Below are 26,399 nucleotides of genomic sequence, written 5' to 3'. Positions count from 1 at the left end.
GTGAGGAGTTCCTGACTGGTTCTGACAGGTGTGTCTTGAGGAGCTTTTGCTTGAAAGGTGGATTGTTAAAATAGCCCTGTCACCATGCAGTGCAATACAAAGCTTGACTTCCCTCTTTGTTACAATGTGCTTGACAACAGTGACTGGGGAATTCACTGTGTGCTTTAGTAGAGGTGTGAGTTTCCCCATACATTTTTAGACTAAACGCTAGTCAAAAGCAAGCGTATTACCCCAGATTTTATGTAGGACAGACTGTGCTTTCCCCATTCAAGAAAGAAGGCATATTTTAAGAAATATTTCTGGGTGAAATGTTGAGCAGCTCTTTAAAAGCTGCCTGTAGGGCAGAGTATCAAACAAGTAACTGCCCACAGCAGAGGCTCTGCTCTAATAACTCTGCTATTACACAGCTTTTTGTTACATCCACTACAGACTCTCTGATCTTTGACCAAAAAATGTTGTTTTGACAATTCTGCATGTGGTAAAAATAATCAGCACAGTTTAGGTTCTTCCACATGCCTCAAGTTTGATGTCAGAATGCAAAATCTTTTTAAGGAGCATGAGTTTTTGGGTAAATCTTTGTACCAAGAGGGATGGGGATCTGGAATCCACCCTCAGGTTTTTATGGCTTATGTGATATGCTAAAGTCCTTGGTCTGTTTTTTATTTTGGAGGGGGTCCTTTCTGCCATGTAGGACTGTGGAGGAGCTGTGCTTTCTTTGCTGTTAAAAGTGTGGCCGTCGGGGAGAGTTGTACCGACAGCTAGGAGAACAAACAGCTAATTCTTCAGAAACTGCCTCTCCCCATTGATTTGAATTATGCGTGTAGGAAGTTACTTCTTACCTTCAATGTGGATCTTTTTGTTTTGCTGATGTCAAGAACGGTGTGCTGCTGCGAACCGTCCTGGATCCTGTCACTGGCGATCTTTCTGACACCAGGACCCGATACCTTGGCTCCCGGCCTGTCAAACTCTTCCGTGTCCGAATGCAAGGCCAAGAGGCGGTAAGGGAGGCGTGCTCTTGCAGGGGTGCAGATCCACTCCCCAGGCACTGCATCCCGGATTTTCTTATGGGTGGGCAGGGTGGGGAAGCATCCCTGCAACACAGCAGTACCCTCTGGGTGAGGGTGGGAAGTAGAATGACTTCATTGTGGAGCTGCCTGGCTTGCAGCTTGTTCTTTCACAAACAGCCTTGTTCTTCTTATTCTCTTTACTACTGTGTACTTCTGCCCTGTCTTTGAACTAGGATTCATCTGACCCATAGGCTGTGTTTATAGTGTGCTTGGAGAGCTCTGAGCAGATTCTTGGGCTTAGAGACACGTCTTACCTCTTAGTGCACGGAGAGGTGGAGAGAGCTCTGGGCAGAAAACTTACCCTTGAATGCTTGATGCAGTGAATGGTTGTGTCCTTGCATGTTGGCAATAGCTCAGCCAAGGGCTGGACAGCTGCCATACATGGCTCAAGGAAAATATTTGCAAGATTTGGCATAGAAGGAAAAATGTGTTTCATCAGAAGTGCCACTTCCAGCCCTTCTGATGTGGCACTGGGGAAATCAGCCACCCCCTGCTTGACTCATTTTTGGATGACACCTTCAGAGTTGAGAAATATTGCCGATCAGCGTAGGGGGGCTGGATCTGGGAATTCGAGCTCTGCTGTAGTGTTGAGGTACACTGGGGGAATCAATCGCTTAAACTTGCTCCTGCCAGCTGTAACTTGGGAGATGAGGAGCTTTGCAGCTCTAGCAGAGAATACCTGTAGAGTAACTGAGTGCTTTTTTACTTTGAGATCAGCTGTTGTTACTCAGGCAGAAACTAAGGTTGACCTAAAACTCATTTAGCCAAATGTATAAAGCTGAAGAGTTTGGAAGTCAATCTGCTTTCTTTTTTCCCATAATTTGATTGAAAATAGGCTAGTGATGACTTTCAGTAAATTTCACTAAGAATGCTACAGCATTTGGATTGTGATGAAGCAGTAAATACTTATTTTAAAAGGCCTGTTCCCATTTGAACAAGCTATTCCAAAAAATGAGATATGACAGTATTGTTGATCTTGGCTTTTACAGGTAATAGTTTTAGTGCACCTCAGTTGGAGTATTTGTTGTCGTGATAGTACTTTAAAGCTCCTCTTCGTGCCATATGCAATTTCAGAGAAAGCTGAACGCAAGAAGTGTCTCAGGTGTGCTCTGACCTGTGTGGGGTCCACCTGCAAGAGTTCAGTTGTTGCAGTGGGGAAGAGTTGGGCACTGTACATCCATTTCTGTTGCATAAAGTGAGCTTGCCTCCATTCCCAGACCTAATAAATTTGCTGCCTGTCTTTCCCAGGTGCTGGCCATGTCAAGCCGTTCCTGGCTTAGTTATTCCTATCAGTCACGCTTCCACCTGACTCCCCTGTCTTACGAGACACTGGAGTTTGCATCTGGTTTTGCTTCTGAGCAATGCCCTGAGGGCATTGTGGCCATCTCCACAAACACGTTGAGGTAAGCACCAGAAGGGAAACACAAATGCTTCTGGGCTGGGATGCCAGGCAGGTGAAGCAGTGGTGAATTCCACCAGACATTCTAAAGGAAAGAGGTAAAGTGACTTGACTTCAAAAAGATTTTTTTGTTATGAATAATGACTTGATAGAAACACTTGGATGGGTTTCAGAAAACAGACGAAGAAAAGTTAGGCTGTGAAAAAAATGGGGTGTACTTCTCAGATTTGTATTTTCTAGCTTTTTAAAATAAGTGTAATTCAAGTTATTCTTCAATTCTCTCATCCTGAGAGAGGGAAGCTTTTAATAAATGTGGACCTGTTATGTATTAGGATCTTGTGGTTTGTGATCTGAATTGGCTGCTTTGCAGGAAATAAACCATGTGATGTAAGAAACCAGAGACATGACAGGGATGTATTTGTTGCCTTTTTTAAAGTTCAGCTGAGATACTAAAAAGATAAATGAAAATAATGGACCACAAATTCAGATGCTGTGCTGTATGCACTTGAACAGGCACCTTTTTCATATCTGTCCTCATTGAAATATTACAGCATTCATTGCTTTTAAAGGAGTCATTCTTTCTGGAAAGACTTGTGGTTTTCAGACACCAAATGCCAGAAGAACTGGTATTTCAGCTGGCAAGTCACAGGAAGAAAGAGCTGGCATTGCGTTTTTCATACTCTTTTTAACTGAAGTGCCTCTGAGGAGCATTTGATTACATGTCGAAGTCAGTGTCACATTTAGATTCAGATGATGTGTTCCCCAAACGTGCACTTTCCTTCTTCCATGTGCCCTTTGTTCCTCTTGGGATAGACTTGCTTCAGCACCAGTCAGAATGCACCCTGGGACAGTGAGAGCCCTCAAAGACCTTGTGCTGCAGCACACACCGTGGGCTCCCATTTTAGGATGTTAGTTTTGCTCTGCTCTCTGGAGCTGTTTGCTAGTTGCTGTTTGGCCTGAGGAAGCTGCTGCTCCTCTCTAGCACTAGCCAGTTTCACAAAGAAAAAGTTCCACTCCAGTTTCGTTCTCTTCGACAGCTGTTTTTGGATCCTGTTCAATGCTTGTCACATCTCTGTCCCCCAGGATTTTGGCACTGGAGAAGCTGGGAGCAGTCTTCAACCAGGTTGCCTTCCCGTTGCAGTACACACCCCGAAAATTTGTCATTCACCCAGAGAGCAACAACCTGATCATCATTGAGACAGACCACAATGCTTACACTGAGGCCACCAAGGCGCAGAGGAAGCAGCAAATGGCTGAGGTAATTGGGGTGGAGGACAGGTACACACATCTGTTCCCCAGAGGGGACTTCTGCAGCTGAAGTACTCCCTGCTCATTAGTTCCCAGCTGCCATTACCTGCAAGGCTTTCTGCCCTGTGTGAATGCAGGGGCTGAAAGGGGAGTGGAAGTCTGCCTCAAAACAGCAATTTCAGCAGAATGCACCACTTCGCAGTGTTCTTCCTTTGCCTGTTGTTAGGACATGTTTTAAGAACCACCTGGTGGAGGACAATCTTGCTTGTGTAACACTGTTCTCTGGGGTTTCTGTGGTTGGTTGAGGATGCTTGCATTTCAGTGGGTTGTTTATTTTCTTCTCAGGGTTGTTTCCAGGGTTGTTGATTTGGAGAAATGGCTCCCCAGGCAACTGTCCCTTGGGCAGGGCAGAGCTGACACAGCTGTGCTCTGAGCTATAGAGGCACCCTGGGGAATAAGCTCAGGGTGGGTGGACGCTTTGGAAGTTAATGGCTTTTATGTCTTCACAAGCAGTACCTTGCCCCAGAATACCTGGGCTTAGGCAAAACAGGGAGGTTGTATTCTGTGCAGAGGATCAGCATGCTGGGAAAGGAAATCACTGAGCTGTTTTTTTCTCCTGTCCTTTAATGCCATAGGAAATGGTGGAGGCTGCGGGTGAGGATGAGAGGGAGCTGGCTGCAGAGATGGCTGCAGCCTTTCTGAACGAGAATCTTCCTGAGTCCATCTTTGGTGCTCCCAAGGCAGGAAATGGTCAGTGGGCTTCTGTTATCAGAGTGATGAACCCCATCCAGGGAAATACGCTAGATCTGGTCCAGCTGGAGCAGAATGAAGCTGCTTTCAGGTAAGAAGTGTTGCCAGATGCAGCAAGAGTCCCTGCTTGTGATGAGTCTTAGGTGTTTTTTTCCTTTTGCTTATCTGTTACTGAGCTGAAATCCAGATGGAACATGTTATCAAGCGACTGGCTTGAAATTCCGGGAGTGATTTGTCTTGCCTTCCCTTCCCTTCCAACCCCAATCTTGTCCACATGTGGCATTATGAGCTGGTGGTGCTCCAAATGTGATTGCTGGACCCCAGTGCCTAAAGAACAACACAGGAGTGTAAATGGCAGATAAGAGAGCTAGGAACAAGAGAATGTGCTGTTATCTCTCATTTCCCCTTCTCATCCAGATAAACTGAGGACAGATTAAGTGGAAAGGAAGGTGTTAGAGGACTGGAGGGGAAAACCAACACAATAACCATGAAGAATAGCAAGTGCCTCAGCAGGTGAAGTAGAGTTAGGTCATGTTAGTCCAAAAGGCTGACCTGTCATTTCCAACCTGCCTGAGCCATTTACTGAGCAGGAAATAACTCTGGAAGATGAGGAAAGTTATTTGTATATATCCCAATGGGATCAGCCTTTGAAAAACAACTTCTAGTAGAGTTTTGCACATCGCTAGGCAGTGTCCAGCCTGTGAAAGTGTAAAGTAACACTTCGGGCTTTGTGAAAACATAAAATGCTTTGGGCATATGTGATGGCTGCAACACATATGGAGAGTGCAGAAGAATGAGCAAATCTGCATTAAACATTTCTACAAGGAGGAAAAACGACCTCTTAAAAGGCAATGTCAGTGTTGAAGGGTTGGACTCTCAACTCTCTGCTGGGCAGGTGCAGGTTGTGCTGTTGGGGAATCCAGTCGGGGTGTGCAGCATTAGTGTGGTGATGACACTGATGTCCTGGTGTGTCCTGTCCTTCCCAGCGTGGCCGTGTGCCGGTTCTCCAACACTGGTGATGAGTGGTACGTGCTGGTGGGAGTCGCCAAGGACCTGATTCTGAACCCACGCTCAGTTGCTGGAGGGTTTGTCTACACATACAAGCTGGTGAATAGTGGTGAGAAGCTGGAATTTCTGCACAAGGTGAGGGGAGTGATGGGGTTATTTCCAGTCTGAGTGTTGGAGTTGGTCTTACTTGCCTGAGTGCTGCAGTAATATTGCGGTACTTGGTGCATCCTGGTCAAGATTATCGTGCTGGTGTTACACGTTGGAAGCAGCCTTGGAGAAAATAAGCTGCCTCCTACAAAATCATTTGGTCCATCTTTTGCAGAGCTGAGGATTGAACACAGATCTCTCAAGAGTCCCAGTTTTACCCATCTAATTGGGTAAATTGGAAAGGAGCAGTGTTTTTCATCCCCCTGTTAGGGAGGGGAGGGAAATGGCTCTGTTTGCTTTCTGGAATATGAGCTCAGAGAGCTGCTTAAGCACTTGTTTACAGAGCAAATTCATACTTGGGTCACTTGAACCCTGGTGCTAATACTATCAGTCCTTGGCTGACCATGCGCAGCTGGTGGGAGCTGTCATCTTCCTTGGATGCTGTTTGATTGTGTGTAGAAATGATTAGTGACCAACTTGTTTGATAGGTCTCAGGGGCTTTAGCAAAGGTTTCAGCAGAAAAATTACTATTCTTCCCACATACTTCTAGCATGGCTGAGATTTGAGCAGATGAACACATGGAAAGGAATGTTGTGGCTTACTCACTTCCTAGAGTCCTGATGCAGTGAGTGGGTTCTGTCCTGGACCGTGGCCTTCTCTGGTGCCACTGAACACCCACTGGGAAGTTGACAGAGCTGAAGTAGTGAAATAAACTTCTTTTAGTCAGTGCAGCCAAGCTAGGAATGCTGTAACTGGAAGCTCTCTACATGTTCCCCTACTCTGCTGTGGCTGATCGTTTTGGATTGATTAGTGGTGGGAGATTTTTCAGACAGTAATCTATCTGAGTTACTGAAATTGTGAACACACGGTAGTTGTTCATATTTAACAATTTCTTTGGTGGCAGTGTCAGATGGCTGAATTACATTCATGCCTTTCTTTAGAAACAGTCTGGATAGATTTAGGCAAAGTCTAAAGTTTTTCTGTTGGATGTAAACCAAAACTAAGAACTGAGGCAACCAGGCCCTTACTTTCTTTTGCTGCCTGCCCAGTATGGGGTTCTTACAGCAGTCCTGTGCTTCAGTGAAGGTGCACTGCCAGCAGTGTGTTGTGTGTGAGTACCCAAGGCTCTCTTAGCTCTATGTGTGACATCTGCTACTGTCAAAAGGCCTGCCAAAGGACTGACCTGTTGCCTCTCCTGTAGAAAAATATTATTATTAGCCTTTTACATTGAAAGCCTTGATACAGGCCAGTGAACTTCAACCATACCATTAGCTGAATCTGTTCTGAAGGTTTATGTAAGGTTAGCTCTCTTAATGAGGATTTCACAATCTTCCTCTTCCCTCTCTAGACCCCTGTGGAGGAGGTCCCTGCAGCCATTGCTCCATTCCAAGGCCGAGTCTTAATTGGAGTTGGAAAGCTCCTGCGTGTGTATGACCTGGGCAAGAAAAAACTGCTTCGGAAATGTGAGAATAAGGTACTGCCTTCTGTTCCTGGCCAGAGCTGTCAATTTGGAATGAGTGATACTTTGCAGCAGGAGTGAAACAAGGGGTTTAGCTGCTACTCCAGCTCAAGTGTGTGTGTTTACTTGGTCATCAGAGCTGTGTTTGCCTTGCTGGGTGCATCTATCCAGAGTAGTACTGGACTAGACTGGGCTGTTGTGCTGCCCCTCTACATCCCATGCACATACCATTTTCTTACCACCATTCTGACAGTGTTGCAAGTTCCTTTTCGTCCCAGCTCAGTGCAGGCTGTCACTGACCATGTGCAGGGGTCTGTACAGACTGTTCCTTTGGCCACCTGATGACCATGTGAGAGGTCTTACCCATATAGAAGATAATTGCTGGGAATGTTTTGTTAGTTTAGGTGATCAGCAGCTGGGGGACAGAAGCTGGAGAGTGCATATGACCACCTCGTCACATCCCCAGAATGTTGAAAAGGGGATTTTCTCCTTGAAGTAGATGGTCCTTCTTGCTGAGCATCTCCGCTGCTTTAGGAAAAGAAATTGCAGGAGCATGATTTTCTAACACTTAATTGCTTGCTCCTCCCTCTCTCGTGCAAGCTGCAGAACCTGTGCCAGTAGCTCATTACTGCACAAAAGAACTCCAGCAAGCTAACAGACAGACTGGGAGCTTGTAGGGGAACTTTTTTATTGTGTTGTGTGGTTTTGTGAGGTTTTGGTTTTTTTTCCCTAAAACATGACTCACATGAAAAAGTGAAACTTTCCTTCTTGGACCTTCCATGACTTCCATGTCTCCTCACTATGTGAAGAGACATGGAAGCAATGCCTGCTTGTAGGGATGTCCTGGCATCTCCAATCATGGGCTCACCAGCAGAGCTTGTTCTTTGAACAGTGTTCATACAGAGAAGACTGGGAATGCCACATGGTGTATGTTAGGTTGCCCTGTATTGATGGTGTATTTAGAGTGGGACTGTGGTATGGCAGAAATGAGAGATAGTTTTGGAGGAAGGGATGGGGAAGTGGGGAGTGAGCTGTAGTTCACAGGCAGAAATAGTGTTTCAGTTGGAGTATGGTAGAGTTAATGGGTTGTGCTTCCCTGTTTGAAGCACTCAGGTTTTGTCCTTTCTCTCTCAAAAGCACATTGCCAACTACATCTGTGGGATCCAAACCATTGGGCACAGAGTGATTGTTTCAGACGTTCAGGAGAGTTTCATCTGGGTGCGCTACAAAAGGAATGAGAACCAGCTCATTATCTTTGCTGATGACACTTACCCCCGGTGGGTCACTACAGCAACGCTCCTGGATTATGACACTGTGGCTGGAGCCGACAAGTTTGGTAACATCTGTGTGGTGAGTGTGCCTTGCTGAAGTCAGGGCTTTTTGGACATGTTTTCCCTTAAAACATCCGTGATTTATCTTAAAAGAATGAGAATCTGTCCTTAGCTGGAGACAACGCCCTGTACCATTGAGCTGTTTTCATGGGGTGACTCTGTCATCATAGTGGGCTGCAGTTTATCGGTTTATTAAATGAAGCAAATCAGTTAAAGCATCAGCAAGTCATAAACATATTTCTGAGGTATCCAGTAATTTGTTTTTACTGTCAATAAGCCTTGAAAAGAAGCTTGTGACTGTGAAAGGGCCCATGAGAACTTTAGTCAGGGTTATCACTCTTACTTTTTCTGACTAAACCTCATCGCTGGCATTTAGCTTTCTCTGTCACTTCCTCTCCACAGTTGGCTTTGTCAGCCAACACTTCCCCACTTGGCTGGATTTCAGCAAGGGAGGAGGAAAGAATAGATGGTCTTTCTGGCAGAGCTTTGATCTCTTTCTGAAGTGTGCTCGGGTGCTTTGGAGTGCAGAGTTCAGCACGCGTCAGATGCTGCGCCTGCAGGATTTGGCCAACACACAAATCAGTCCTCTTCAGCTTTCCTGACCCACATCCATCAAACTGTTTCCTTAGTGGAAACCACCTTCAGATCAGTTTGACCATACCTCCCAGAGTGATCTGCAAGTGCCAGGCTGGGCAGAGGCTGGTTGTGAGGCCCTGCCCATGTTGAGTGATGGGCTATTGGTCTTGATACCACTGTTGTCATATAACTGTAAAGGCTGTTTTGGAGAGGCACCTGGATTATTCTGCTGTAAGTGTAAAGTGGTTCTTGCAGAGTCCACAAAAGCAGCTTTTCAGACAGCACAAGGGTTCTCCAGAGATAATGTGCTGCTTCTCTGCAGCTGGCTGATTCTTTCTTCCACTTTCAACACAGGTGAGATTGCCTCCCAACACCAATGATGAGGTAGATGAGGATCCCACAGGCAACAAAGCTCTCTGGGACAGGGGCCTGCTTAATGGAGCATCGCAGAAGGTAATACTTCATGGAAGCACATGGTTATTGTAGGAAAAGAATGCACTGCTTTTCTGTGAAGGCCTTTGCAGTGTTGTCCAGGAGATGTATTGGCAGTTCTGCTCCTACACAATCTGCTGTGCTGTGGGTGATCTGTTTTCACTGTTGCTCCAAGCCAACTTTCTGAAATCACAGCTGAAGCCTGTTTGGTGTGTTTGATGGAAGCAGCTCATTTTCTTTTGCTGCTTTCTCTCGTTACTTGCATCCGTTTGTCCAGCTGAGTTTTGCCATCTGGTCACAGGTGGAAGGCACTTCCTTTCTAGAAAGGCATTTCAGAACTAGCAGTTGGCTGAATTTATTCTGCTTTCCTCTCTCAAGCCCTTTGATGCTTTTATATAAGCTAAAGAAAAAACATGCTTCTGTGCTTGCCTTTCAGGCTGAAGTGATTATGAATTACCACGTGGGAGAGACAGTGCTTTCCTTGCAGAAGACCACACTGATTCCAGGAGGCTCTGAATCTCTTGTTTATACCACGTTATCAGGGGGGATAGGAATCTTGGTCCCTTTTACTTCCCATGAGGTAAGCAAGGCCAGGCATCAGGCTGCAGTCTTGCTGCTTTTTGTGCACCTATCCCCAACCAGTATATTAATGTGCTGCATTCCCTGAACAGCTCCACAGTGCCTGAAAACCAGAGCTACAGGAGAGCCTGTGGCTCCAGTGCAGAAGGAAGGAGGAGTTTGCTGGCTCCTGCATTGGCTCTATAAAGAGTGGAGAGCTTTCCTTGTTGCACTGCTGTTCTGAATCTGTGCTTTCGAGGAGCTTTGGGGTGGTTCAGTGTCTGAGGAGGGAGGAGTCCTTTGGCATATTTTGTGTAGCCTGTAAACTATTGATGTTTCAAGTCCTGAGTATGGTATTCTGTTCTCCATTTGCTGTGGCCTCTTGAAGCACTGGATGCCAAGACATTCCCTGTTGGAGCTGCAGCTCCATGCTGCTCTATGCTTCATTTCCTGGGAGGCTGATCCTGACCAGGGTGACTGCTTAGCTCTGCTGTGGGTGCTTCCCAGGTGGAAGTGGTGAGGGGGGTAGCCATGACCTTGGCTCCCGTGTGCAGGGCTGCTCTGGCAGAGTCTGGTAATGACAGAACCACAGAATGGTTTGGGTTGGAAGGGACATTTAAAGATCATCTCATTCAACCCCAAGTGGCCATGTAATGGCAGTGTTCCAGCCACTGCAGGAGTACCTTCTGATGGGTGTTATCTTGCCTTGCTAGCAGCACTGATGTGTACCAAACTGTTCTCTTACCAATCCTTAATCTCCCCAGGATCATGACTTCTTCCAGCATGTGGAAATGCACTTACGGTCTGAGCACCCTCCTCTCTGTGGACGAGATCATCTCAGTTTCCGCTCCTACTACTTCCCAGTGAAGGTAGGCCCTGAGCACATGGGATCACCTGGTCATGGGGGTGCAGCAAGTTTCTCTGGGGTACAGCTTGAGGCTGGCAAAAGCAAGGCAAAGTTATTGTCTTGAACAAGGCAAGGTTGCTGTTCAGTGGGGAAGACTGGGGGGTACTGTTAGTAATGGCTCGTGTAGTGCCTGTGGCAGCTGGCTCTTGAGCAGCACTCTGTAAGGAGAGCAGTACTTAGCACTTAATACATGTCTGTTTTGGTTTCTTAACTCTTGTAATGAGCCTCCTGAGGGCTGGTCCCAAGACCCAAGCCGAGAGGTGCTGTAGCTGCACTTTTCCATTTCCCCACAGCATCTCCATTTTCCACCAAGAGAAGCAGCATTACGTAGCTGCTGGTGTGGCTGGGTCAAACTGAGTGCTGCCCTGGGTTATGTTTTTTCCACCACCATTGGAAAGGGAAATCTAAGTTCAGAAACAGCTGTTCCTGCCTATTTCTGCTTTTGAGGAACTGTTAGAAATTGTGAACTGCTAAATGCTATGACCAGAAGGCTCCGGTGGTAGTTACTACCAGGGTAATGTGCGTGGAGTCAGTCAGAACACTGTCCCAGCAGACGAAGCTCTCCAGGTGCAGAGGGTGGTGGTGTTCTTGATGAGCTTCAGGGTGATTTGCAGCATACACAGCCTCAAAGACAGCTCCCATGTGTTTGAAGCTGCCTTTGTCATCACTCACAGCCTCCCCCACCCTTCCCAGTGCAGGGCTCAGACCCAAGCGGATCTCTCTTCCTTTCCCTTGTGGGATTCTTCAGCTGCACCCAGGCCTTTAGGGTTTCTGTTTCGTTAATCAAGCTGGCCAGTAATTAATGTGATGCTAACTGCTGCTATTCAGCAGATGAGGTCACCGAGCATGGTCTTGTTTCCAGGACAGGATTAAGAAAGTCCTGGGAACAAACTGTTTGTGGCCATTTTCCCCTGTTTAGGCAGGGTTCAGTGCCTCTGTGTGGTGTTGATTCAGTTCTCTTCTCCTTGCCCCTCCAGAACGTGATTGATGGGGACCTGTGTGAGCAGTTCAACTCCATGGAGCCTAACAAACAGAAGAATGTGGCTGAGGAGCTGGACCGGACCCCACCTGAGGTGTCCAAGAAGCTGGAGGACATCCGCACGCGCTACGCGTTCTGAGCGGCAGCTGGCAGGGGCAGAAATGCTTGCGGCTCCTCTGGGTGCTCTTCCAGGCACCGTTGGGAGGAGGAATGTGTGCTTTTTTTCCCCCCTTTTCAAATATTGGTTTGGTCCTCTTGATTTATTTTCAAAGTAATGTGACTCCAGTAAATACAGTATCAGGTATTAGGTTTCCCAACACATCCTGCTGCCTATGTGAAGGCTCCTGACATTCCAGCTTCTGGCCAGAGCAATTCTCTCTTGGGAAGTGCCCAAGGCAGGATGCCAGCTGACCCTCAGCCCCTTCTCCTTGTCCTCCCTTTCAGACTTGGGAGTCCCAGGGTGTCTTGCTGAAAGTTCTGTAGGGCAGGTCCAGCTGGATCTTTGCTGGGTCAAGTGGGGTTTGTGATTTGCCAGCATTTTAGAAAAGGAAAGGAAGGAGCTGTGGCATGATTCAGGATTACCAGGCTCCTCTTAGTAGCCAGTGGTGAGCTGCTCTGGGCTTATGGTAGTCCAGGGAGCAGCCAATGGGAAGCTGGCTGTGTGGAGGGTGCAACTGTCGCACTTGTCTTCAACGTTTTCTTCTGAATTGCAAGGGGGTTTTTTGGACTTGCCATTTCTGACTGTTTTCCCTGTAAATAGAGTTTTGTACAATGTTGACTCTCTTGGGGGTGGGGAAGAGCGAGGCCCGAGTCTGGGACTTGATTGGTTTCATAATAACTTTGGCAAGAGAGTGTCTCCAAGCTGTGACTGTGAGCAGCATATGAAGAATAAAAGCCTGTTTTTTCACTACCCTGGCGCTGGGGCTCTTCTTCGTGGCAGCTGCTGCTGACCTGGCGGGAGCAGGAAGGGAGGAGGAGGAATACAAAAATGTGCGCACCCTGAGAGCCCCTGTGCTCCTGCAGGCCCCTCGCTGCCCCCCTGCCCTGCCTGGAGCTGGTCCCCTGCTGCTTGATCTGCCCCAGGACACACACAAAGCAGGCTGTGGAGAGAGGGAAGTCATTTCTCCAGCCATTCCAGAGCATGGCTGCACTTTAGGGTTCTTGTGTTCTTCGGTGTAGCAGCTGCAGCTCTGGGAGGAGCAGCTGACTGCCAGGAGGGCTGGGGAAAGGTCCCTGTCCCAGAGGCTTGGTAGCTGGCTGCAGAGGCTCCTAGTCGGAGTGCACCCACAGCAAGTGCTTCCTGGTTCTGCTGGGTTGCTCCCTGCTTCTGCTGGTTGGATCTGTCTGAGAGCCTGTGACATCCCGGTAAGGATGCTGCTCCCCACTTGGGGTTTGGAGAGACAGGTGGTCCTTGGCCTGGTGCCTGTGCTCCCTTTGAACAGCTGTCACGTTCTCTGTGGGGTGAGGGCAAACACACCCTCCTGCCCTGTCCTTTGCACCCTCCTCTGCTCTCCTGTCTCGTCTCGACCTCACAGGCCTGCGTTGGCAGGGGCTTAGAACCCTTTGGCTCTGACATGGCATGTGGAGCCCCACCCATCCTCTGCCGACGGAGCAAAGGGCTTTGTGCTCCCTTCCCAGGCCTGAGTGGGGGTGGCTGTGTCAAGGGAGAGGCAAAGGGGAACTGAGCTTCGTGGGGTCCAGCTTCTGGCTTGCCATGGACTTAAAGTGCTCACCCTGTGCTCCCTGTCCGTTGTCCTCCCCGAGGAAGTGATGCTTTGGATCAGAGGGCACTTCCAGCAGAGCTCCAGTGACACTTGGTATTTGTCATGCTGGGGTCCTGAAAGTGAAAGCGGGGGAGGGGGACGTCTTGAGATGTTCCCAGACTGGTTTCAAGTACAAGGTTTTACTTCTTGGCTGTGCCTGGTGAATAACCTGTCTCCAGTACAAGCCTGGGAGGGACTCACTCCCAGCCATAAGGAGCCAGGGGGTTGTGGGGAGCTGGCTGAGCCCCAGCTCCCCTTTGCTGGGACAAGGAAGGTTTCTCAGTGAGGGTTCCCCCCTGCAGCCGCAGGGAACCGGGTCCTAGCTGCAGTCTGGGAGCAGAGCTCCCGGGGCCGTGCACTGAGAGCTGTTTGCCTTGGGCTCATCCCAGCACTGGTTTCCAGCCCGGAGCAGCCGAGAGCAAACCGCCTCCAGCACAGCACTGCGCAGCTCTGCACTTTCCCTTCTCTTCCTCGCCCCATCCCGGCTGCCAGGCTGATGAGTACGTGGGCAGGGAATGCTATTAAATGGCTTCCTTCGGTGACTGCAGCTGCTGCGGGCAAAATCCCTGCGGACACCTGAGTGAGGAGCTGGACTAGCTCCTTCCCTGCTTAGAGCTGAGCATCTTGCCCCCAGATGAGTGCTGGGAGGGAGGCAAGGGCCGTGCCCAAGACTGGCCAGGACCAGAGGAAGCTTGGCAGGAGCACGGCAGTGGCCCTGACTCCTTGCCAGGGGAATCCCAGTGCGCTCTCACAGGCAGAAGTGCATTCCTTCCCACGCGTTTCCCTGGGAGCACTGACCCACTCTTTGATAGTCGATTTTTTTTGCTGACCCTGTGGATGCTCAGCAGCCCTAAGCACAGACACAGTGGCTCTTCCAAGGGGCTCTTCAGGGTGATGTGGGGGAGGACAGTGTCCCATGTCCCTTGTCCCCTGCTCCTGGCAGGAGCTCAGCCCTGAAGCATCCTGAAAGAATGACATGGGCTTGGGCCATCGGGAGCAGAGTCCTGCTGGCCTGGAGCCAGCCAAGCATACCTCAGCCCCTCTGAGATCAGTGCTGCAGTGCAGCCCTCTCCCGGGCATGTGCTGGGAAGGTGCTGGGCTGAGTCCCACTTTGCTTGCTCCAAAACGTGCCTGTGGGTGCTCAGCCCAGTCAGTGCCCTGGCACACCTGGCCAGGAGCGCCCAGCACCCTGGGGGTGCCGGTGCTGGCAGAGCAGAGCACCCCGGGGAACCTAGGGCTGTGCAGAGTGGTCAGCTGGGCACCCCAGGGGCCATATGGGCACCTGACTGGTTTGGGTGGGCACCCTGCAGGGATGGCTCAGCACCCTGAGGAGTGGAAGAGGCATGCACCATAGTTAGACTCGGCACCCCAGGGGCTCCCTGCTGCTGCAGTGAAGCACCTCAAGGAGCAGGGAGGGACCCAGGAAAATGAGCCAAGCACCCTGGGGATACTCAGTTGCATGAGCTGAGCACACCGGGGACACCCAGCTGGGGCAGCAAAGCACCCCGATGAGCAGTGAGGTACCCACGAGGGTTAGCCTAGCCTGGGCTACCTGCGTACCCTGGGGACAACTCCCGCTCTCGCCGCCCACCCTGGGGACACCCATCCGGCTGGGGCAGCCGAGCACCCGCGGCGGGACAGGACTGGACTCTCCCCGGGCCGTGCGGGGCGGTCGCTCGGTCCCCTCTTCCCGCCCGGCCCCCGGCCACCGCCCCGCCCGCTCCCCGCGCCACCGCCCCCCGCCCGCCTCCCGGGAAGCGCGGGCACGGCCCCGCCGCCGCCGCCGCCCGCGGGTGGACGCGTCCCGCGCCCGCGGCCCCGCGCGCCGCGCCAGGTGGGTCCGCGGAGCCTCGCGCGGGGGGCGCGGGGGGCGGCCGGGCACCCACGGCCCCGCGTGGGGACGCGGCACGGGGCGCGCGCACCCCGCGACCCGGCCGTATTTGCTTGGGGACATATTGCAGGGACATGGCACACAGGTCCCTTCCCTGGGGATGTGGGTGGCACCCCTTTGCGTGGGGACACTGCACGGCGCCTTTGCATGGGGGCACGGCACGGTACACGGCACGGCTGCTTTCCCTTGGGACATGGCATCGCGTGGCCCTCCTGGCACCGGGACGTGGTGTGGGGACGCAGATGAGGCCCCTTCTGTGCTGGGATATGGCATGGACCGTGCGGGGGACACAGCACACCCCCCTTTACAAGGGGACACGCTGTGGAAGATGTGGCACAAGGACATGCTATGGTCTTATGGTTCCTTCCACAGCGTGGGGACATGGTAGAGCCCCATTCACGGGGGTGTAGGGACACGACGCCTCTGTGTGGGGACCCAGCATGCGGTGGCTTGGCCACCTCACCAACCCCGTCCCTCAGCGTTCCTCGGCTGAGGCCGGACTAACTCACTGCTGGGATAATGGGGCTGGGTTGAGCCCCCTCCTTCCCTGGAAATCCCCTGAGGGTGTCATCAGGGAAGCCCTGGTAGCCCTGCCCCAAGCGGGATACAGCCATACACGACTCCACGGCCACCCACAGTTCTTTGGCCACCAGAGGCTCACGCGGGGCTGTCCCCTCCCCGCCGCCCCTGGGGCTTGGAGCGGGTGTCTTGCCTGGGGGCTGCAGCCTGGGCGCCTGCCTGCCCTGGGGCTGCAGCCGGGGCTCTCTTCCCCCAGATTCCCTCTTGTAGTCCGGGGGTGCTCCTGCACCCCTGCAAACACATCCCTGCCAACACCTTGTGACGGCCCCGGGACCTGCTGCCTCCTGCCACCAGCTGGAGAGGAGAAGCCAGCGGGGACTGCCGGGAAGGGGGACTAACCCCCCATCCATGGCAGGGAACAACTGCCCGGGGCTACCGGAGAGCAGCCAGTGCCCGGAGCCTACACCTGTCCCTTGTCCCCACACCATCCACGCCACTGCCCTGGAGGCTCCCGGTGAGCCCCAGCCATGTAGGCACAGCTTGGGGCTCCACTGACGGCCACCATCAACATGCAGCAGGGCTACGCTGCCGTCCTATGTGAGTACAGCTGGGGGACAGGGGGGATTGCCTCAATAGTCACCTCAGTGGGTGTCCCTGAGGGGGCTGATGCCACTGGCTTTGGCTGCCCAGGTGTCCTGGCTGTGCTGGGGCTGGAGGCTGCAGCACCAGGCGAATGCGAGCTCACCCGCCTGCTCCAGGACAAGCTGCAGTACGAGATGCGCCTGCAGTACATGGTAACCCCAGCTTTGGGAGGTGGGGGGACACGTGGCATTGCAGGGCCCCGGTTTGCTCCAGGGGGGACATGGGAGGGCAGCACCCACTGCTCTACAGTGGCCGGGTGCTGGGTGCTGTGTTTTTTACCAGGGACAATTTGTGCCAAATTGTGTCCAGAGCTACTTCTCCTGGGGGCTGACCACACCAAAGGGCTTTTGCACTGGCTCCCTGGTGTCATGCTGAGGCTGGCAAGGATGTCCCCATTACTTTGCCCCTTGCCAGCCCCCATATTCTTCCTTGCCTTTCCAGAAACACTACTTTCCCATCGACTACACAGTCCAGGTCCAGTACGAAGAGGTGCTGAGGCCATCCAACATCACCCGCCTGGTAAGAAGGTGGCAGGGGAGAGTCCCTTGATGGGAGCATTCCAGGGACCCACGGGGGCTGCATGGCTCTCACCGTCTTGCCCTTTAGCGCAACGGGACAGTGTCGGAGGCAGCACTGCGGTACCTCTGGTTCCATGTCAGCTCCCAGGCGGTGCTGCGGATCCGTGAGGTGCTGCCAGAGAAGCACCCATCCTGGAAGTACACCCAGGAACTCTGCCAGCTCTTTGATGCCCTGGGCGAGGAGTACAGCAAGTACCGGCAGGTGAGGATCTCCCGGGCCCCCCTGGCACCCCTGCCCAGCCGCCCATCATGCACTCGTGTGTTGGGAGGACGCACCCAGCCATGAGCATCCGGGAGGGAGACAACACGGGCATGGACATTTTCCCTCCATGTGGGTTCTGGGGAAGGACTGACGGGGACAGGGTGCAAAGACAGAGGTTGGGAGCGGAGTGAGGGGCCGTGAGGTAAGGCCAGGATAAGCCCCACATCTGGCATTGGTGGTTCAGTGGTAGAATTCTCGCCTGCCACGCGGGAGGCCCGGGTTCGATTCCCGGCCAATGCAGCAGTTGCATCGTTTTGTTGCCAGCAACCCCTCCCCCTTGGGGGACCAGCAGACCTGGGGAGGGGGAATGGGAATGTCACACACACCGACCTCCGTCACGGGGTGGTATTACCACGGCCGGCGGTTGCGCGGGATCAGGCAGAAGGTGCCCATGAATTCATCTGTTTTCCCGGTGGTGGTCCTGCTTCTCTGCCCAAGCTTCTGCTGCCTCGATGGAGCTGCTGAACCCCGAGGCAGTTGCATTTGGGTGCTGGACACAGCTGTGTCACCAATGTGAACCCGACGTGTGGCTGGGTTGTCCTGTGCCACGGGGCAGGTTCTGCAGCCCCTCTGAGGAGAGAGTGAGCTTTGCTCGGTTGTCTCATCAGAGAGTTAACTCTGAAGGCTGCTGCCAGCCCGTCCTTGCTGTAGGTGATGCGAGGCAGCGGGGAGCGGCGTTCCTATGGGCTGTAGGCGCGGTATGAGAGCTGTGTTGGGGTGCTCTGAGAGGGTGTTCAGAGCTGACAGGGCCTGTTCCTGCTGCTCGCGCCCCGCTGGGTTTGGGAGTGTGGGGGAGGGTTGGGAGGCTCTGCACATCTGGCATTGGTGGTTCAGTGGTAGAATTCTCGCCTGCCACGCGGGAGGCCCGGGTTCGATTCCCGGCCAATGCAACAGCTGTATCTTTTTGCACCCTGGTGTCCTTTGGCAACTGCCAGGGTGCCTGTGGAATAGCGCAGAGGTGCTCCCGTGGATGCTCCCTTGGGCATCGCTGTGCCCTCGGGGCCGACTCTGTCGTTTGTGTGGGTACTCAGGCCCCGAGGGTGGCAGCAGCAGCTCTGCCTGCAGTGAGTATCCCGGGTTTGGTGGCACTGGGGAGGAGTAAGAGGAGATGGTTTGGTGACTGACCACCTCGGCTGGGAGGCAGGGAGGGACACTGTCTCAATGACAGCAAGGGGTGCTATGTCGGTAGCAGTGAAGGTCCCTGGCTTAGGAGCAGTGGGAGGTGCTGGTTCCTGTCAAGGATGCCCAGCCGCGGAGACAGATGGCAGCTGTGGGCAGTTCCACATCTGGCATATGTGGCTCAGTAGGACAATCATTGTGCTCCTGCTCAAAAGGCAGGGTTTGGTTCCTGGTTAGTGCAGCTCAGTGTCCTGCCTTTCACCTCTGCAGCCCCCAGCCCCTCCACCTCACTTGGGCTCCATGCAGCCACGGCGTGCTCTGGCTGGGAGATGCTGCTGCATCCCAAGGCAGAGGTGTTTGGGTGCTGGATGTGGGTGGCCTGTCACAGCTGTGTCACCAATGTGAACCCGAAGTGTGGCTGGATTGTCCTGTGCCACGGGGCAGGTTCTGCAGCCCCTCTGAGGAGAGAGCGAGCTTCGCTCGGTTGTCATCAGAGAGTTAACTCTGAAGGTTAATGACAACCCCTCCTTATTGGTGATGTGTGAGGCAGCAGAAGAGGCGCTTCCATGGGCTGGAGCCGCGGTATCAGAGCGGTGTGTTTGGGGTCCCCTTTGTGTGTGTGTGTGTGTGTGTGTGCATGTCTGTATCTCTGTGTCTGTGTGTGTGGTGTGTTCACGGCCAGCCGTGCCTGCCCATGTCGCACTCACTCTGCCGGATTTGGTACCGTGGGGCCGTGCCGGGAGGAGCCTCACATCTGGCATTGGTGGTTCAGTGGTAGAATTCTCGCCTGCCACGCGGGAGGCCCGGGTTCGATTCCCGGCCAATGCAACAGCTGTATCTTTTTGCACCCCAGTGTCTCTGTGGGACCACGGGGACTGCCCTGGGTGCCTGGAGGGACCACACACCCCCCAGCACATCTGTCCCCCCGTGTGGACGCGAGGAGTGTCATTGTCGGGGGAACAAAGCCAGGGCACCTTGGTGATTCCCGGGGGACTTGGTGGCAGAGAGGAACCCTGCCTTATGGGCAGTGGCTGTCCATGGCTCAGTGACAGTGAGGGTTCCTGGTGTGACGGCGGTGACAAGGGTCTTTGGCTCGGTGTCAGTGAGGACCCCTGGCCCAGGGCAATCGGGCTTGCATGGGTCTGTGGGGTGCTGCCACATCCAAGAGGCGGCTGTGTTTGGGTGCTGGATGTGGGTGGCCTGTCACGGCTGTGTCACCAATGTGAACTCGACGTGTGGCTGGGTTGTCCTGTGCCACGGGGCAGGTTCTGCAGCCCCTCTGAGGAGAGAGTGAGCTTTGCTCGGTTGTCTCATCAGAGAGTTAACTCTGAAGGCTGCTGCCAGCCCGTCCTTGCTGTAGGTGATGCGAGGCAGCGGGGAGCGGCGTTCCTATGGGCTGTAGGCGCGGTATGAGAGCTGTGTTGGGGTGCTCTGAGAGGGTGTTCAGAGCTGACAGGGCCTGTTCCTGCTGCTCGCGCCCCGCTGGGTTTGGGAGTGTGGGGGAGGGTTGGGAGGCTCTGCACATCTGGCATTGGTGGTTCAGTGGTAGAATTCTCGCCTGCCACGCGGGAGGCCCGGGTTCGATTCCCGGCCAATGCAACAGCTGTATCTTTTTGCACCCTGGTGTCCCTTAGGGGACCTTGGTGACATCCTGGTGAACTGTCCCTGCAGACAGATGTGGAGGCGGTGGTGGCCGATCTGGTGAAGCTGATCCACAGCGCGGGCGCTGAGAGCCGGAGCAAGGCTGTGCGCCCCAAGGCACTGCTGGACAACTGCCTCAAGGTCATGCGGATGCTCTACGGGGTGCCCTGTGAGTTGGGGATCAGGGTGGGAGGCTTGACCTTGGGGAACGCAGGTGCCGCACAGGGGGGCCATGTCCCACACCATGGCAACTGTTCCCTCTATTCAGGTCGGTGGGAGTCCACCTAACACTGCAGAAGACCCCTCACTCAACACCTCCTTGCCCTGGAGCCTCGGATGCTGCCTCTGCTCCTCCCAGAGCCCCGTGGGGGGTTCCCAAGGAAGGTGCAAAGGTGGGACAAATGCCACCCCACCTGGGACCAAACACTACCCCTTCCAGGACTGTGGGACTGTTTATGGCTGTGGGGTCTTGTCCATCCAAGACGTCTGGCACCTTTTGCATGGGTGTGGGGTCAGACACACCCCCCGTGGCAGGCAGCTGTTAGGAGGACATGCAGCCTTCCCTGCCCACAGGGCAGGTGAGGGCATCACCCTGTTTCTCTCGATTTGTATTTTTTCCTCAGCTTTCATTAAACACCAGTTAATTCTCTAGCATTGCAGCTCAGCTTCTGACTGGGTCCCAGGAGCCTCCAGCCTTACCCAAAATAAAGGACCAGCAAAGAGAACCCCACTGCCTCCACTGCCTCCTCTTTTGGGGTGTCAGCTGCCTCCCTTGCCGCTGTGGGGGAGAGACTCACTCTGATAAAGGGACCCCTGCCAAGCTGCCTCTGTCAGCCCCGGCTGCTTCCCCGGCAAGGAAACATCTGGATTTGTTTGTTGTGCTTGGCTGCGCGGTGCAGGCGGCACACCAGAGGGACTGGGGCTGCCTGGCTGCCTCCCCCCTTTACAGCTTAGTTCATTACCTTCATCAGCTATTAGAGACCTTAATTGGTGTATTCCTGGCTGAGGGCTGCTTAGGCTCTAGAGTCCATGGGCACTGCAGCATGAGTAGAGACGTCTTCCTCCTCCTCCTCCTCCTGTTCCTCCTCCTTTTTCTCCTCCTGCTCCTCCTCCCTTTCCTCCTCCCTTCAAGCCTTCATGCCTAGTGATGATTCCTGTTTATATAAAGCCCACACAGAGCTCATATAAAACCCACCAGCGATGATCCACTGCCTCATAAAGAGCTTTAACTAGAGGGACCCTTTCTCCCACCCCTGCTGGCTTTAACAGAGCCCCTGTGTGGTCCAGGGACCCACCTAGGGCTGCCTCAGCCCTTGGGGCTGAGCCGCAACCTCCCACTCCCTTGTGTCAAGTGTGGGAATGATCCTTCATCCCCCTCCACTTTTCAGTGGGAAAACTGAAGCTCTCCCTGCAAAGAGACCCCTGCCAAGCTTCCCAGAGCATCCCCACAGCAACGGGCTTGCCAAAACCCTGCGTGTCCAGCCCACTTGAGATATTGTGCATTTTCTTCTGATCCCTCTTTTGAGAGATGGCTTCAAAAATGTCAGCTGAGAGCCTCTACAGGAATGCTCTTACAGGATGGGGAATGGGAGCCTGTTTACAATATCCCCTGGTGTACCATGAGGGATGGATTCAAGGAGGGTCAGCCCAGGATGCCCTGCCCAGGTCTCAAAAAACATCTTTAGGCATGTGCTGAGACTTGGGAGATCTCCTGCTGTGAAACCCCCCAGCTGCTGGAATAGGAAGAATCTTTGCTGGCCTTGAACCAGCAAGAAAAAAGCCTGGCAGCATCCTTGGGGTGGGCATGGAAGGGCAAGCTGCTTTTGGGGTGGGGAGGCTCAGCAGGACAAGGGCTGAGTTTGGGGACTGTTTGGGATGTGCCCATAAGCAGTATGGCTTCTGATCCTAGAGTGAGGATGCCCAGGGGGCTCCCTTGGCCCCAGGGGATGCCTTGGATTCAGGACCACACTTGGAGCATCCTTCCTTATACTGCTCTGGACCAACTCAGCATCCCAGGCTGGGGGGGCAGCAAACCCAACTCTCACCCCCCAACCCATGTGTCTCTGTTTCTATTCCCCTGCCCACACCACACCCTCCCTCTCCGAATCAGAGTGAGCCTGTAAATGGCAATTCATTCACTTTAATTGGTTATTTAAGCTCAGTGGGCGGGTGCTGCTCTCACCAGGGCAGCCTCCGCCCTCTCCAGTCCCAGAAGGTGCCATTGCTGGTGGCCGAGAGCTGGGCCAGCAGCTGCAGGACGCCCCGCACGCTCTCCTCCTCCGTCACCGGGCCCTGCCGCACCCAAGGGCAAGGGACAAAGTGAGCCAAGATTCTTCATCCCAACACCCCCAATCCCACCCATGGTATGGTGGAATGCCAGCTCTGGCTGGGTTGGTTTGGGAGCAGCTGAAGATGCTTTAGCAGCCAAGGTATGTGGCCTTGCACAAATTGATTGTCCTTCATTTGAGTGCTGTAAAGACGGAGGTTAATTTTTTTGTTCCCCCTTAAAAAGTGACACTTTTGTCAGCCAGATCAGGGTAAGGGACAGCTGAGTGCAGGACCGGGGTGCCCTCTGCTGACACAGGACCAGGATGGGAAAGGAAATAAAAAACAGGGAAGAAATTGGATGGTTTTGGGGGAGAGCCTGGAATTCTCCCTTTGCTGTGGTGGCACAGCCACTGTGGGACCAAGGGACTGCACGGGTGTGGGTGCCCAGGGAAGGGATGTCCACGGGAAGGAATGTCTGTGGAAGGGATGCTTCTGAGAAGGGGTGTCTTTGGGAAAGAATGATCCTGAGAAGGGATGTTCATGGGAAGGGGTGGCCTTGGGAAGGGATGCTCCTGGGAAATGATGCCCCCAGGAGTGGATGCCCGTGGGACCTTGCTGAGTTAGCATGCCATGCACCTCCCATCACTCACCATCCCCTGTTCCAAGGGAGGTGTCACATGTCCAGGGTCCACAGACACGCAGAGGATCCCTCTGCTCCCATACTCCAGGGCCAGGCACTTTGTGAGCATGTTCAGAGCAGCCTGGGAGGACAAATTCCCCACCTTACCATCACGATCTGGCAATGCCATGGCCAGTGGTGGGGGGAATCCCACAGGAGGTGGCCCCCAAATTCCTCCCCATCCTCCTGCTGGTGGTACCTTGCTGCAGCGGTAGCAGATGTCCTGCCTCTCCTCCCAAGCCTCCGCAACCTCGATGGAACCCAGGATGCTGGAGATGTTGATGATGGCAGCTCTGCTGCAGCTCATCTCATGCTGCCCTTGGGCCTCAGCCGCTTCCTTCAGCAGGGGCAGGAAGGCCTGCAGGGGATGGGATCTTAGGCATCACCACCCTCTTCTTCCCTATTCCCAGCGTCTGGGTCAGGGGCTGACTGTGTCCTCACCTGGCTTGTCTGCAGGGGCCCGATGGTGTTGGTGGTGTAGACGAGGCTCATGTTCTCCGCTGACTCGGTGGCCAAGGTGCTGCGGCGCGTGGTGCTGGTGTTGTTAATCAGGAGGTTGAGGCCAGCACTTCCCACCTCCTCCCGCACCTTCCTGACTGCTGCCTTGATGCTGTTGGGGTCTGTCACATCTGCAAGGAGACAGAAGGGTTTGGGCACAGGCTGGTGGCCACAAGCCTGACAAGGTGCTGTAGGTCATGGCAGGAGGCAACTCCCAACCACTGACCATCCTCCTGGTCCCATCATGACCTGGTTGAGCTGAGCCAAACTGAGGGATCCGCCTGCTTGGTGGCATTTCCTGGAGCCACCCACGGTCGCAATTAAATCCTGAGAAGCTTCATCCCCTTCCCGCCCCAGCACTTACCTAGAGGCAGGATCACGACGTTGGGAAAGCCCAAAGCCATCTCATTGACAGCCTGTATGGAGAAAGCAGGGGGAGGGGGTCATGTGGGGAAGCTCCCTGGGGGGGACCCTGCACCGTGCTGGGGTGGGAACAGGGTGGCCCCTCATGTCACAGCCGACAGGTTACAACGAGATCCAGTGGGAGCGATTTGGGGTGAGTCACTGCTTCTCTGCACCTGGCTGAGCACAGCAGCCTGAAAGCTCCCAGCAGCAATGCCCCTGGCACAGGGGCTGCCAGCAACCCCCCCAGCACTTCCCATCATGCACATACCTGCGCCAGGAGGTGCAAAAAAAATTAAATACATACACATTTAATATATATATATAGCTATTTTTAGTATTTAATACATATCTATGTATTTTTGTTATATATACATACATACATATATATATATATGCATGCGTTTTTCAGTGCCATTCATTGTGCAGGATGCTGGCACTCAACCTCCCAGTTCTAGGTGGGATGGTGGCAGCCCCAGGCACCATCCCAGAGCTGACTCCCTCCTGTCCCCCCACGCCAGTGCCCTCCCTACCTTGCCCTGGGGGTCCAGGCAAGCAGCGAAGAGGTGCTGAGGTGGGCTGGACTGCTCCAGCAACCCCTTCAGCAGCCCCAGGCCCAGCCCCCCATCGCAGCCGGTCAGCAGGACACTGCTCACACGGAGTCCCTCCATCCCCACTGCTCTCCACAGCCGGTTGTGCCGCCCCAGTGAGGTTTGGCAATCGGCCTCAATAATCTGGGAGGTGGCAACGCTGTGGGTGCTGCTGGGATGGGTGGAGGTGGGGGGCACCGCCTGCACCTCCTCTTCTGGAGGGGATGGGGCAGCAGGATGCTCTTCTGCATCCCAGGGTCACCCATCACCTTGACCATGGGGTTTTCTCGCTCCTCCATACCCCGAAACTACCATCCCCCTCCAGCTATGGGAATCCCAAAAGGGTGATGGGACCTTCCCAGCTGTCCCCCATCACCGGGGTGACCCCAGGGAACCAGAACATCCATAGGAGCGCAGGCAAGGCTATTAATTACAGTACAACCTTTATTAATACTGGAATCTTCACAGTGCATTCGTTACTTGTAGCAGTGACTATGGAAAACGGGGGAGGGGGGAAAGAGGGGAATTACCACCAGAAAAAAAAAAAAAAAGTAAAGAGGGAATGAAAGAAAGAGAAAGAAACTTGGCAGAGGAACAGGGAGAGGGGAAGCGGCGGCAGAGGCGGGAACACGAGGAGGGAAAATAAATTAAAAAAAGAGAAAAGAATAAGGACCAAGTTAACAACAGCACCAGAAAAGTTACTTCAGTCGAAAGACAGGTCAGTTTTTTTTCTTTTCCAAGGAATTTTTGTTTTCTGTACAAAATAAGAGACCCCCACCCCCTCCCTCAAACCCAAACATTTGTCACTTGGCATCAGCGGTTCTGGGCAGGAGAAGGGGAAAGGGGGAGAACTAAATTGTTATTCCTAACGGGGAGGGCTGAGGGGGCTGCGATGCGACAGACAGCGGGGGGGCGGGGGGTATGTACAGCGGGGGCCGGGGGGTTGTGCTTTCCTCCAGCTGCCGGCAGAAATCAGCTGCTTTGCCTGGGGGTCTGAGTCAAACCTCCTGTGCCTGGACCCACCTCCGAGAGGACCCTGCACTTGGCCTGTGAGTGCTGAGTGGTTTGGAGGGGTTCCCAGTGATCCTTGTGAGGGGGGGGGCAAAGAGGAGGTTCAGCATCCTCAGTCCCTGCACCCTGGTGTCCCCTCAAGACAGAGGGGACTGCAGTGCCTCTACCCCCCTGCCCTGCCTGCCCCCCCATCCCCCAATTCTTCTTCCCCCCCGGCACCCCCAGCCCATTGCTTCTGCCCCCTGAAATGAGGCTGAGCTGTGTTGGCCCCAACCAGGCAGCTGGGGGGAATGGGGCCAGGGCCCCCCACTCCTGGTGCTCCTGGTGCTCCGTGGCTCCTGCCACGGCCCTGCTGGCACCGTCCTCTCCTGCTGTGGCTGGGGCCACCCACCTGCGTCCGGGGGAAAGAAAACAGAGAGGAAAGGGAAAGCAAGAGGGGAAAAGGAGAAGAGAAACAAAGGGAAAGAGGTGAAAAAAAGGAAAGGAGAAAAAGAGGAAAATAGAAGGGAGGTGAAAAAGAGTTAAAAAGAAAGGAAAAGAAAAAGAGGAAAAGAAGAGGAAAAGAAGAGGAAAAGAAGAGGAAAAGAAGAAAAATGGGAAACTGAAGAAAATAAGAAAAAGAGAAGGAAAAGCTACATAGAAGAACAAAAGAAAAAAATCAAAAGAAAAAAGCAG

At 53.4% G+C, this 26,399-nt stretch overlaps 3 protein-coding genes and 4 non-coding genes across 9 annotated transcripts in view; 6 read left to right on the top strand and 1 right to left on the bottom strand.

The window, feature by feature from the left end:
* Positions 1-12,771, top strand: part of SF3B3 (splicing factor 3b subunit 3) — a 29,359-nt gene extending 16,588 nt beyond the window's left edge. For both annotated transcript variants that reach the window (XM_048316732.1, XM_048316734.1), the window contains exons 16-26: positions 876-998; positions 2,316-2,470; positions 3,550-3,724; positions 4,350-4,555; positions 5,451-5,607; positions 6,968-7,093; positions 8,216-8,428; positions 9,340-9,438; positions 9,854-9,997; positions 10,740-10,844; positions 11,860-12,771. In XM_048316732.1, coding sequence (XP_048172689.1) covers positions 876-998; positions 2,316-2,470; positions 3,550-3,724; positions 4,350-4,555; positions 5,451-5,607; positions 6,968-7,093; positions 8,216-8,428; positions 9,340-9,438; positions 9,854-9,997; positions 10,740-10,844; positions 11,860-12,000 — 1,644 coding nt within the window. In that variant the 3' untranslated portion in view covers positions 12,001-12,771. The remainder of the gene's footprint in view (positions 1-875; positions 999-2,315; positions 2,471-3,549; positions 3,725-4,349; positions 4,556-5,450; positions 5,608-6,967; positions 7,094-8,215; positions 8,429-9,339; positions 9,439-9,853; positions 9,998-10,739; positions 10,845-11,859) is intronic.
* Positions 12,772-15,414: 2,643 nt separating this feature from the next.
* Positions 15,415-21,001, top strand: IL34 (interleukin 34). 2 transcript variants are annotated; one of them, XM_048316586.1, is made up of 7 exons: positions 15,415-15,458; positions 16,291-16,631; positions 16,725-16,828; positions 17,118-17,195; positions 17,283-17,456; positions 20,307-20,445; positions 20,545-21,001. In XM_048316586.1, exons 2-7 carry the CDS (start codon positions 16,604-16,606, stop codon positions 20,562-20,564), a joined length of 543 nt encoding a protein of 180 aa, XP_048172543.1. In that variant the 5' UTR covers positions 15,415-15,458; positions 16,291-16,603; the 3' UTR covers positions 20,565-21,001. The 2 variants fall into 2 exon arrangements, with proteins under 2 accessions (XP_048172543.1, XP_048172544.1); XM_048316587.1 differs by having other exon boundaries at positions 15,417-15,458; positions 16,450-16,631.
* On the top strand, positions 17,686-17,756 carry TRNAG-GCC. The gene has a single exon. It is a non-coding gene; the product is annotated as a tRNA-Gly (tRNA).
* TRNAG-GCC lies at positions 18,336-18,406 on the top strand. Its single transcript has one exon. It is a non-coding gene; the product is annotated as a tRNA-Gly (tRNA).
* TRNAG-GCC lies at positions 19,393-19,463 on the top strand. Its single transcript has one exon. It is a non-coding gene; the product is annotated as a tRNA-Gly (tRNA).
* TRNAG-GCC lies at positions 20,164-20,234 on the top strand. Its single transcript has one exon. It is a non-coding gene; the product is annotated as a tRNA-Gly (tRNA).
* Positions 21,002-22,407: 1,406 nt separating the features above from the next.
* On the bottom strand, positions 22,408-26,201 carry LOC125332046 (C-factor-like). The gene is made up of 6 exons (XM_048316585.1): positions 24,657-26,201; positions 24,086-24,137; positions 23,665-23,852; positions 23,423-23,581; positions 23,195-23,305; positions 22,408-22,568 (listed from the first exon to the last, which is right to left on the bottom strand). Exons 1-6 carry the CDS (start codon positions 24,792-24,794, stop codon positions 22,455-22,457), a joined length of 762 nt encoding a protein of 253 aa, XP_048172542.1. The 5' UTR covers positions 24,795-26,201; the 3' UTR covers positions 22,408-22,454.
* Positions 26,202-26,399: the final 198 nt, after the last annotated feature.

The sequence above is a fragment of the Corvus hawaiiensis genome, chromosome 12, assembly GCF_020740725.1.
Source record: "Corvus hawaiiensis isolate bCorHaw1 chromosome 12, bCorHaw1.pri.cur, whole genome shotgun sequence".
Taxonomy (NCBI): domain Eukaryota; kingdom Metazoa; phylum Chordata; class Aves; order Passeriformes; family Corvidae; genus Corvus; species Corvus hawaiiensis.
The sequence above is the reverse complement of the archived record's forward strand: the minus strand, read 5'-3'. Positions and strand labels throughout refer to the sequence as shown.